General features: G+C 37.4%; 1 protein-coding gene across 1 annotated transcript in view; it reads right to left on the bottom strand.

Moving 5' to 3' along the window:
- Positions 1-12,672, bottom strand: part of LOC107673016 (ankyrin repeat and IBR domain-containing protein 1-like) — a 27,608-nt gene that overhangs the window by 13,953 nt on the left and 983 nt on the right. Inside the window, exons 2-8 of the mRNA XM_016466432.1 lie at positions 10,014-10,278; positions 8,363-8,663; positions 5,909-6,091; positions 4,997-5,114; positions 2,453-2,661; positions 1,146-1,234; positions 889-1,033 (exon numbers count right to left, since the gene is read on the bottom strand). Of these exons, the coding sequence (XP_016321918.1) occupies positions 889-1,033; positions 1,146-1,234; positions 2,453-2,661; positions 4,997-5,114; positions 5,909-6,091; positions 8,363-8,663; positions 10,014-10,201 (1,233 nt within the window). The 5' untranslated portion in view covers positions 10,202-10,278. The remainder of the gene's footprint in view (positions 1-888; positions 1,034-1,145; positions 1,235-2,452; positions 2,662-4,996; positions 5,115-5,908; positions 6,092-8,362; positions 8,664-10,013; positions 10,279-12,672) is intronic.

Raw genomic sequence — 12,672 nt, 5'->3', positions numbered from 1 at the left:
ACTACAGCAAGAATAAAAGTTACGCCTTCTTTCTTTGCGTGAACATTTGGGCGGTGTTATGAAAATCTTCCCACACTGTGACAGACATGTGGGAGCGTGTTTAAACGAGGCGTTTTAGGAGGGCGTGGACCAGTCTTAACTTTTATAAAGAATATCTCTTTGGGTTTGAGACTTTAGTCTTTGCAACTTTAAGGATCTTATCTATTCACGAACAGCTTGTAACACTGCAAAGAGAAAGGAAAACTTGAAATCACATCATATTACCCCTTTAAATAAAATGATTTCTGTCACGTAAAGTTTTGAGATTTTGCCATAAACCTTTGCTGATTAAACAAAACTAAACTAAAAATATTTTGTCCTTTCCGGTTCATCTGATCTGCTGAGTCTTGTTATGATGCCGGGATCTGAGTTAATTTTTACCAACAGCTCCAGAAGTCTGTTAGTACCCTCTGACCCTGAAAATGGCTACAACAGAGCTCAGACGCCCCTGTGGAAGATTCAACATCACCATGGCAACATAATGAAAGTCTTGGGACTCCACAGCGTGAGAAGTGTCATTCTCAGACATTCTCAAATGAGAGCTGCATCGTTACAGTTACTTCAACACTCTCAGCTCCCATTTCAGTGTTCCACCGTTCTGGACTGACTTCACAATAACACCAAACACATAAACTCCACTGAGAGGACTGATTTCTTTGACTGGAAAACCAGCAGCTCTATGAAGGCAGAATCACAGGGTTTAAATCAAAACTGGAGCCTAATGCTATATGACTGCTGTATTGCTTAATCTATCTTCGTGTTTAACTCTCCATATCACTAAATAAAACTATTACAACAGTATCTATGCACATATTTAAGACTAATGTGCATCTGATCATGTAATTATACCTTGATGTCAAACTGCAGATAACGTTTGTCCATCTCTCTGGACACAATGCTCTCAATGACCTCAACAGGAACCAGCTGGAAGCAGTCATAGGCTGGGCAGAAGATGTTATGGGCCTCCCCCTCCTGAATCTTCATATTCAGGAAACTGCCAAGGGCAAGTACACATGACTGAATTAATGTAATTCATAAATACCATAATACCATCACAAATAATGTAATGTGACTGAATTAAAAGCCTCTGAAGAAAAAGCCCTCACCTTTCCCAGCATCCTCTGCAGAACTCGTGACCACATGGAATATCAACAGGCTCCTCAAACATGGAGGCCGCACACATACAAATTCCGCACTTACAGTGGAGAACAAAACAACATTAGTGAGAAAATATCATGTTAAATGCTATACACCTAGATATAAACTACATTCTATACACGAAGCAGTATAAAATTGATCAGAATAATAAACATTTGATAAAATGACATTTGGCCGTTTAATCTCATGACAAATTGCACTACAGAGCGTTCTGATGAGGGGGTCAAAACAGGACAGAAAATAGCTTATTACTTCTAAATTATGATGTTTTTTGATGTAAAAATGTTGATAACGTTATAAGTGGACCTCAGAGAACAGTACAAAATAATAAAAAGTTCATGACCCCTTTAACTAATTTGTCATTTTAGATTACACTCCAAAAGCACTTGCATGCTAAATGAAACGCAATAAACCAACGTCTGTCATTCGGCTATCAGAAGCACAGGATGCAGAAAAAGCAAGGTCAAAACTCTAATTTCACATTTCAGCAATAATTTATTTTTTTTTTAGGTAGAATTTAATCACTGGAACTTAGCAGCCAAAAATGGGTTAAAAAAATTGTATTGTAGAATTGTTGCCTTTTTGACTATGGCGTTTGTATTTTCCAGTGCGTTTGGATTTATTTTGAGGACAGAGAATCTGTGAAGTAAAGTAGTAACTAAAGTAAAGTACTAAACTAAAGTAAGTAAAGAACACGTTTTAGAGATGTACTTTTTTCAGGTTTATTATACATGCAAATATATTTTACTAAGAGTACAGACCAAACAAACTGTTGAACCCAATTCTTTTAAAAATATTTTTGGTTTTGAGTGTTTTCTAATATCCGCTCCTTTCTTTTTAATTTTCATTTGTAACAGCCCTTGTTTTTATTTAAGAGAAAAAATTTTTTGCAAATGCAAATGAAAAATATGGAGAAAGAATGTTCATAGAGCAACATTTTCATATGCAAAAAAATATTTAGGTTTATCTGCAGGTGAAAGTTCAACCTTGGTGTGAATATAGATTCATAGATATGCACCGTGTAACAAGATTTTGAACAGAAACATTCATGTTTGGTATTCTTATCCCATTTATGGGATTTGAACCTACAACATTTCAGTAACCCAGATCTAACCCCATGGCTACACCACCAAAATTTATCTACCTATGCATTAAAATTCATTACATTAAAACTAACTATTGTACATCACCTCCACAGAAGAGGCCGTACAATGAGCTACCAATCACTAATAGAGGAACAAATCTGATCCCTCACCAAGGAGTGATCATCATCAGCAGGGGTCAGGCTGATCTCATCCGGGGAGGTGATAGATGAGCGTGTGGTGCGAGGCGTACGGGGTGAAGGCAGGGTGTCCCAGGTGTTGTAGCCTCTGGGTGGAGGAGTTGGCATCTGAACACCTGAGCGCTGACAGCAGTTTTCAGCATTAGACATCCAAGCTTCCAGGAGTTTCTCCCTGTCCCAGTCTAAATTTTAAAGGGAAACTTGGGTCAGTATGCATGGCCAAAAAAACAACAACAACAGTACATGAGGAGTCACACTGATACTAAAAATACACATTCTTTCACCTATCAAATGCATTTTTTCAGTGGAATTCACAGCTGATTCAAGTGTTTCAAAAAGGCTGTTCTTCTGGGTGGAAAGACCTACCCAGATGTTCCGTAGGTTAGTTCCACATAGGATATGAGAGCACTTGCCTGTCTTCATATTAAACCTGCCAGTCATGGCTGGTATACTCCCACATGGGAGGAAAAAAAGGAACTGAAGTATGCTATTAGCAATAATGAGTAACCATTAAAACGCATTTCAAGACATTCACTTCCTAAAAAAAAAACGGGCTCCAATTTTATGCAAACAGAACAAAAGTTCCTCATCCTCTAGTTCAAGGCTATGGCATGGGATGGTGGTGACATATAAAAAGGACATATACTTTGATACCTTCGAATGAACTTATCAGTCAACATCAATGCAGTGTGCTGGGGTAAGAAAAAATAAGAAATGCCACTTCCCATAGGAAATCCTGGAGACAGATTCCAGACGTTGAAGGCAAGATAACACATTCCACAGTCCAAGGCAAAACACATCAACAAATACATACTGTACAACCAAATAAAACTTGCTTCCAAAGAAAGAGGCAAGATTTTCCCAACTGAAAATCCTCAAAATGCATTACACCCGCTAGCTCAATCATCTGTACTCTACTGTGTATACCATCATAGTCTTAGGAGTCAAGAGTGTGAATTTGGGTTTAAGATTAAAAGAAGGTGAAACTGCATATTTGAGCCTCAGCTGGCGGTCTCCAGAGAGGCTGTGGCAATAATAGCAGCGCACATGAATCAGAGCTCTGCCCTTTTCTCCCATGGGCTCTAGTCATCTGGAACAAGGCCTGCTAGACAGCCTGCTCACATAATTGGAGATTATTAAAGAAAGCACTGATCCAATTATGAGTCTGGTGCCAGAGAGTTTAGCAGCTCTAAACATGAGTGCTCTTGTAAAATTAAGGGGAAGGAAATATTTAGGTCTGCTTTGTGAGCATGGACGCCTTTCAGATTTGCTGTACAGCAAAATAACTTATAGGTTAGTTAACTTCTCCAGGGGCAATACCATACATGTTTCCTATGGCTGTTTTAAATGCACACGAAGCTATATTCTTCATGAGTTAGGACCTGGAAGGACTGCATCAGATTGAACCTCGTAAGTAGGCCTACACAGAATATATGCCCACAGATTTACACAGAATTTCCAAACAAAGTTCTACAAATTTCCTGTCCCTTGCATGTTCGTTTGCTAAATAATAGTCGGAAGCATAATATCCATAATAGTCCGAAGCAATGTATCCGTTCAAACCAAATTACATGCCTTATCAGGTTTTTGAGTAAAGTGGATCTGGAATGAAACAAGAAAAATATGCTTGAATATATTAGGTAAAAAGAAAAAAAAGTGTCTTAAACACAGTGAAAGTTGGTCAGTCCAATCAATTTGCACCTTCCAAAGATAATTTGCTTTAAACTGAAATCTCTGTCATCATTTACCTATGCTCAAGTCGCTTGTCCATCAAATTACTTTTTCTTTTCTTGTGTAGAAAAAAGAAAATTGAAAAAAGTTGAAAATTAAAATGTTTTTTTCCCACAAATGAATCTGTGGTCATGTTTAATTACTTCATTCTGTCATTTTAGTTAAATCGTGGCACAATATACTAGTTTGGTCCCTCATTTTAATTTTCGTTAAATCGTGACCACAATATATTGAGGTTTTTTTTCCCCCACATGTCATGTGTGAGACTCCGAAAAAGGAGTTAATATAAAAATGTTGTAATACTTCAGATAAGGGAACGCATATTCAGTATTAACTAAGTTTTCCATCAACAAACTCCTAATTTGCTGATAATTGATAGTAAGTAAGGTAGTTGTTTAGGTATGGGGTAGGGTTAAGGGATCTAGAATATGGTCTTGCAGAATAAGGCATATGAGCTTTTTAAGTACTAATAAACAGCCAATATGCTAGTAATATGCGTAATAAGAAACTAGTGTGTTCCCTATTCTAAAGTGTTACCAAAATGTCAAAGCTGCTCTTTTCAATAAAATACAAATGCATGATCATCACTGGCTGTCAAAAAAAATAAAAAATAGAACAACAAAGCAGAATAAACCAAACAAAACCAGAACAAGCAAACCAACCATACCCAATTTTCAGCTACCAGTGAGAGTGTAGTACTCTCAACTCTCAACACATTTTTCCATAATTCAATTTGGGCCAGCCAACAGCAGTGAATATACCTTTGAGTGTTTGACACAATCATACCATGAGCCCGAAGAAGAGCCTCTGCGGTGAAGAGAGGAGCTTGCAACATATCTGCCGTCTCCACTATCAACATGTCCTTCAGTCTCCTGAGGTCCTGCACTCGCAAACCTTCATAAAACTGAAACATAGACAGTTACGTGTTAATCATCGAACCATAACTAAATCAGCAATCAGTCATCTGCATCAAACTTTTATATTTTTATTGGTCTACAAAATACAGGTTAAAGGGTTAGTTCATCCAAAAAATTAAAATTGTCATTAATTACTCGCCCTCATGTCCTTCCAAACCTGTAAGACCTTCGTTCATCTTCGTTCTATTTTTGTTTTCTTTGCACACAAAAAGTATTCTTGTAGCTTCATAAAATGGTTGAAGCACTGATGTCACATGGACTGTTTTAATGAAAAAAAAAAAAAAAAAAAACTTTATTCAACAATTCGTCTCCTCCGCGTCACCCTAGCGCCATTTTGGAGTATCCACTGAACGCAAACAGCGTATGCTATTCTGTCTTAGCTGCGGCACACGGATATAATTTCTACGTTGTTTGTGCTTTGATTTGAACGTAAAACAACGTATCCGTGTGGTGCTGTTGACACAGAACAACATACGCTGTTTGCGTTCAGTGGATACTCTCCAAAATGGCGCTACCAAAATGACGAATTGTTGAATAAAGTTGTTTTGTTTTTTTTTGCACACAAAAAATATTCTACAGAATTCATCAAAAATATCTTAATTCGTGTTCCGAAAATGAACGGAGGTCTTACGGGTTTGGAACGACATGAGGGTTAGTTATTAATGACATAATTTTCATTTTTGGGTGAACTATCCCTTTAAAATCTGTCCCATCTGGACACCAAGGCTTGAGGCCAATGTTAAGGTCACAAGAAATTCCAGAGTTTATTTGGAGAGCTCACCTCCCTGCGGTCTAAGGCTGCATACTCTGCCTCGATATCCTCTGCATGGGGGTCAGTGGAGAAGACCATCTGAGACTCCAGACTGAGCGCAAGCTCCTTATGGTGCTGCCTTTCTGCACAGTCACATGGGGTCTCCTTGATCTCATTCTCCGCAAACAGGTCTGCACCACGCTTCACCAGAAACTACAAAAAGAGAGTAATACTGTTAATATACAGTGGAAAGATCACTAAATGAAAGAGGTAATGACATGAGGAAACCTTAAAGACAGGGTAAGTGATTTGGTTCAAAAACATTTTTTGTTAGGCTGGTTGAAAGTCTCTTCACATCCCGATAGCAATCACTAAGTTAAGTAGTCTAAATTTATTTATACGTATTTATATAGTCTGTGGAAGGCATAGGACCCTAAAATGTTTGTCCAGTCAAAATGTTCTACCCTACCTTTAATCTTTTGCGATAAGGTTTCACTGAACTATGACTAGATTTACCGCTGATTACAGAACCGGCTTTACTGATAAGATGCGAGTTAAATATCGCATGCGATTAATCGTGCAGCCCTACTACATACAGTATCTTTCGGAACATACTCCATTATACATAAATATCAATTTGCCAAATTTTTGTGAAATGCAGATGTGGGAGAAAAATTGCCCAGTCAAATTTTTGTGTGTGTTTGAGATTAGGTAAAGTATTGAAGATCCGTTCCAGGAAGTTTCAAAACATTAATCAGTTATATTTGAAAGCGGATATAACACACAAAATTTCTGCAACCTCATGTTAACCTTGAGTACCTATAGAGTAGTACTGCATCCTTCATATCTCCGAAGAGTCTTTAGTTTTATCAGATTTATAAAAGACAGATACAGCTGTACCGCTTCTCTCCAAAAACAGTTGAGCTCCTGAAGGCGTGCTGTGGGCGGAGCTAAAGAGTGACGAGAATGCGCAGCTTTTGCATAGCGATTGTCTGCGAGCTGTGACATCAACATAAATAAAACAAGAACAAAAACTTTATTGACTTAAATTATCTATGGCTAAAAATCTGATCCCGATATATATATTTGATCCAGAATCAGATCCCAACGACCCAAAACATTAATCAGTTATATTTGAAAGCGGATATAACACACAAAATTTCTGCAACCTCATGTTAACCTTGAGTACCTATAGAGTAGTACTGCATCCTTCATATCTCCGAAGAGTCTTTAGTTTTATCAGATTTATAAAAGACAGATACAGCTGTACCGCTTCTCTCCAAAAACAGTTGAGCTCCTGAAGGCGTGCTGTGGGCGGAGCTAAAGAGTGACGAGAATGCGCAGCTTTTGCATAGCGATTGTCTGCGAGCTGTGACATCAACATAAATAAAACAGGAACAAAAACTTTATTGACTTAAATTATCTATGGCTAAAAATCTGATCCCGATATATATATTCGATCCAGAATCAGATCCCAACGACCCGAATGAAGCACATTGATGGGCTGCTCTTGCTCTGGTTGATGTGCGCACGCTCTTCCAGGAGAAGTGCCCATACAAGGAATTCCACCCTTTATGACGTCATACAGGGCCATACTTGAAAAAAACTTTCCAAAACTTATATGAACCCTGAAGGAGTGCCTTTGGCACAGAAATACTCCATCATACATCCAACTCATTTTTTTTTTTTTTTGAGACTTTGATCACATTTATCATGAGAATCCAATTCTTTAACAGTGTAAAATAATGTTCTATATGTTAACATCAGTTAATGCAACAATCAGTATGAAACAATTAATAAAAACTTTAGAGCATTTATTAATCTAAATTGTTATTTTATTTATTTATTTATTTGTATATATCCCAATACATTTTAACTTGATTTATAAATTAGCTAACATTAGTCCATCTGTTATGAACATGAACTAACAATGAACAATAGTATATTTATTATTTAACATTAACTATAAAATAAAAAAAAATTTTAAACATGTTGTTCGATGCATTTATGTATACTGTATGAACTAATGTTAACCTTATTGAATCTTACTATAAAGTGTTACCCAATAAACACTTTTCAGAATACATTTTCTTTGAATGGATTTCTTAGGCTTCTGCATATATAGACGGTTTAATCATTTCTACTGTCAAAACAATCATTTCAATTCAAGATTTCCAAATGTTCCACATCAGGGGTCTCAAACTCAAAGCACCTTGTGCCTACGAGCCAGGTGGTCAAAAAGGTAATCAAATGACTGGAGGTACGGGTGTGCAATATGACAATATTAGAACATGAACAATTAAATGTCTCCAAATGTCTTTTGGTGTAGTCAGGTGCTGTGTCCAAAAACAGTTCCCTATTCTCTATCTAGTGTTCACTATATGGAAATAGTGAATCAGTGAATTCTGGACACAAACACAGTGTCTGTGCACATTTTGACAGATACAAGGCTTCAAGTGTGTTTTATAATAGTCTTATATGTACCTCCACACATGTCTTCATCCCCGAGGCAGCGGCGTAGTGTAGTGGTGTGTTTTTCTTGTTATCGGTGGCACTGACATCAGCACCCTCATATTCACCACGGTCCAGTTTGGCGCCGGTCCATTTTAGGATCATCTGGAGGCACTCAGCCCGTCTGCATTCATCTTCATAGGGACGGGCTAGTCGCGGCTGCAGCGCCCCTTCAGATAGCAAGATATTTGGCCCCATGCACAACACATGCAGTGTGGTCTCATTGTGCATGTTACGTTTGTTGGGGTTCCCATCCTTGCTGAAGAGGAAGGACCTGAGAAAAGATGGCATGGACAAATAAAAGGTAAAAAGCACTTTCAATAAACATTAGGAAATGGTAAAAAAAATTGGTTCTCAATTGGTTTTGCTTTAAGAAGCCAGATTTTAGGGATGTATCGATAATAAAATTCTGACAATAACAATATGCCAATTATTATTTTTACACCACACCACCCCCATATAGAACATATAACTTTCCAAAAGGAAACTAACACGAGTCTCTTTCCAACAGCTATCATTTTGAGCAACACTGGCCTGCTGATTCAGACCCAGAATCTTCATCACATTTGCAGTTGAAACAGCTGTTTTGCCTTAAAATAACTTTCAAAGATTGGCCTCTAAAATTCCACACTTTCTAGGCCAAAGAGTTTCACACTGGGCAAGAAAAACAGCAGAATGTGATGATTTGAGTACTTCTAACAGTTTGAAAGCATTTAAGAACCAAGGAAATCTTTTATCAAATATTGCTTGGAGCCTGACAGATAGACCTATGAGTGTGTCAGATTCAAATGTTTTGCGGGTCAATGACATAAAGAGTGTCTGCAATAAGGAAATGGAACAATTTAGTTTAAAACCAAATTCTTCAAAATAACATCACATTTAACTAACAGACTTGTCATGAAAAGGTTTAGAAGATATTTTAAAACACTTATTGACACTGACAGAGTCATAATGGTCTTCAGGCCATCTTTATGGTATAATTTCTTGTTTAATGTTTTCTTTTGCATTTTTTCATGTTGGTTGGACCCCACGATTTGACGGACAAATGTTTTTAACATTTCCTAAATGTACATTAACATTTTAATAAGCAGTTTTGTTAGAATATTTTTATAAGAAATTATATTAAAAGCCTATGCCAAACTACCTAATATGGTTTTTAGTCTATGCCCCCAAAAAACATCAAAATTAATTATAATTTAGAAATTGAAAATAAGCTCATAATAGAAGATTTGTTATTTACAATAGCCATTGTATGTAAATGGCATTTTTAATGTACTTTAATAAATTAATAGATATGACAACAAAACAGTTCTATTAGCACATTAATCACAGCTACAGATAAATAAAAAAATATGAAATACAAAAAAAAACCTGTGAAAATTTCTCAAAATATCTTCTTTTATGTTCCAAAGAAGAAATAAAGTTTTGGAACAATATGCGGGTGAGCACATAATGACAGAATTTTCATTTTTTAATGAAAATTTACATGAAAATAAGAAACTAAACCATAAAGTCAATCATTAAACATCTGGAAATCAGAAAGCAACTTAAGTAAATAATAGCTTAAGTAAAAACTAAGCAGAATGCCAAAATACTAAATATTACGGGATAAACCGTGTCTTACCTGAGTATGCGTGTCATGGCATGTCTGGCAGCATAATGGAGCGGGGTGTTGTGTTGGTACGGTTCCCCATATGAGGTGTTGGGGTCTAGAGACTCTTTGAACTGAGGGTTGCCCTCGTACAGCTGATAGGCCAGAACCTCATCTCCACTGATCAGTGCCTTGCGGAACTTGGTGGCCGTGTTCCCCATCTCTCGCTTCCCTGCTCTCCAGAACGATCAGACCTCTTCAGCCTGTGGGTCCACAGATAGCCGACATGGTGCGCTTCCTGGAAACAAGAATAAAGCAAAGAATGTGTCCACTGTACTTCATCAGATAGGAGCTAGCTACATCATATAGCAAACACAAGCCAAAGAAAATAAATCCACCTTGAAGTTGTGATAAATGTATAACCTTTACAACCACGAATTAAAATTATAATAATAAGAACTATATTGCCATAGTCGTGTGTTTATTAGTCACGTTGAATCTATGAAAGCAATTGAATCTTCTGTTTATTCAGTTGCAGCGATAGGCATTTTCTGGGTTTCTTCTGCGAGGCGTATTTGGAGTTTCAGCGCGAGAGCGCCCTCTGGCCTTTGGATGGAGATTTACTGCTGATCACAGAACCGTGCTTCACTGAAAGATACGCATGACAATAGCAGCTTCTGTCGAATCGCGATCTCGATTCCATTTCGATTTATCGTGCAGCCCTAACCATGTGTAGTAAAAACCTGCAGGAAAAGGCCTGAAGTGCTTATTAGAAGCAAACTGTTTCCGCACCATAACCAAACAGCACTTACAAAACAAAATCACGTGTTTAACCACATGAGAGACCTGACAGAAGCAGATGCTAAACATGTCCCACTTCACATGTGTGCCCTTTAGAAGACCTGCAAGAGCATAGCCGCTTCTAAGAGCTGATCTAAAACCAGCACATCTACGCGAATCCTCGTCAACCTTCCAGAGAGAAAACTGAAAACAGGTCTTGGATTAGAAGCGGACGGGCCGGCTAATTGTCTCAACACACCGACTCATTCTCCACAGGAGCTTGTGAGGAACGAAACAGACTTCCTCCAGGAACACTATAGGGGCTTCCGGCTCCCTTCGCCAACTACTGTCGACCTACTGCGAGCAGGTTCTGTCGAGGGGCAGGATTCAGCAGGGCAAAAGTTATGCCCCCACAAATGCCATCTGTCAACGTGGACACCTGAGGTGTCAGCTGTATTCATTTTTACACCGACATTGCGAATGTAGTATCTTAAGAGCAGAAAAAATAAATTGGGCCATTTACAAATACTGACTTGAATTTCATCACAGACAGGCAACCTCATGGGTAAAACACAACTCGTTTGGCATAGTTTCACGGCTAACCTCTTTTGGTCTCGAGTTGGCTTATATTGAGCGTTAAGTGTGAACTATATTTTAAAGAGGGGTACCATATAACATTAAAGGGATAGTGCATGCAAAAAGTACAATTATGTCATTATAATTTCCTCATCCTAATTCCAAACCTAATTTCAAACCTGTTTGACGTTCTTTCTTCTGCGAAATAAAACATTCTGAAGAATGTTGGTAAGCAAAGAGTTTTAGTTACCATTGACTTCTATTGATAGACCAAAAAAAAAACAAACACTGCAACATTTCTCAAAATATCTTCTTTTATTTTCCACAGGAGAAAGAATGTCATGCAGTTTTGGAATGGCATGAGGAAGTAAATGCAAATGATGGACGAATTTTCATTTTTGAATAAACAATCTCTTTAAGCTTCTCATTGGCAAAACGTACAAAAAGTTTCATTCAATCATTGAACATCTAGAAATCTGAAAGCCACTCGGTTATGATAGCTTAAATCACACACATTTTAATCTTTTTACAGGTGCATCTCAATAAATTAGAATCACAATTTGAGTTGAATTACTGAAATAAATGAACTTTTTCACGACATTCTAATTTATTGAGATGCACCTGTATATCAAAGTGCCCCAGATCTGCAGGGCATTGTAATGCGCTTGTCATGTCTAACCTTACAAAAATATATTGCCATGGTAACCATAGTTACTTTCCACCATAAAACAGTTATGAGAGTTATGTTATGAGTTCGAGAGTTACTCACATAAAACCACGTAATTTAAAAATCCTCCACAAAAAAAGTGCACAGTAAGTTTTTGTTTAGCAGTTGCTTAATACCAGCTGTACTTGTTCACTTTGCTCACACTTCACGCATGCATATAATAGACATTTTTGGATTCAATTTCAATCATTTTTGTGTATAAAATAAACTAAATTATTATTGCTGTCTCTGTCAGTTGCATAAGGTTAGTCATGTGATCCAATCATGGCAGCAACCACAAGTGGCATGTAGTATAAAACAGCTTTTTCTAGAAGCCCAAGTTATCTGGAGCCTTCATCTTTGGTGGACCATTTAAATAAAAATTCTCTAAAGTGTTTCTCTATGTATAATTTTTTGATTAGCAAAAAGCAAAGTTTGAAGCATATGTCATATTAAATCTATTACAGATCTACGGTAGCAACAATAACTATGGCATTTTGGCGAGGAAACTATAGTTACCGTGGTAACTTTTGTAAGGGTATTATGAAACGTTAACGTTTAATTTCTCCTCCAGTTAGAGAGTGAAATGCTCGGCATGCAGGAAGTCAGCTGCTGTCTCTGTGTGTGTGT

The sequence above is a fragment of the Sinocyclocheilus anshuiensis genome, unplaced genomic scaffold (genome assembly GCF_001515605.1).
Source record: "Sinocyclocheilus anshuiensis isolate Anshui unplaced genomic scaffold, SAMN03320099.WGS_v1.1 scaffold248, whole genome shotgun sequence".
Lineage (NCBI taxonomy): Eukaryota > Metazoa > Chordata > Actinopteri > Cypriniformes > Cyprinidae > Sinocyclocheilus > Sinocyclocheilus anshuiensis.
This window is presented reverse-complemented; position numbering and strand designations above follow the sequence as displayed.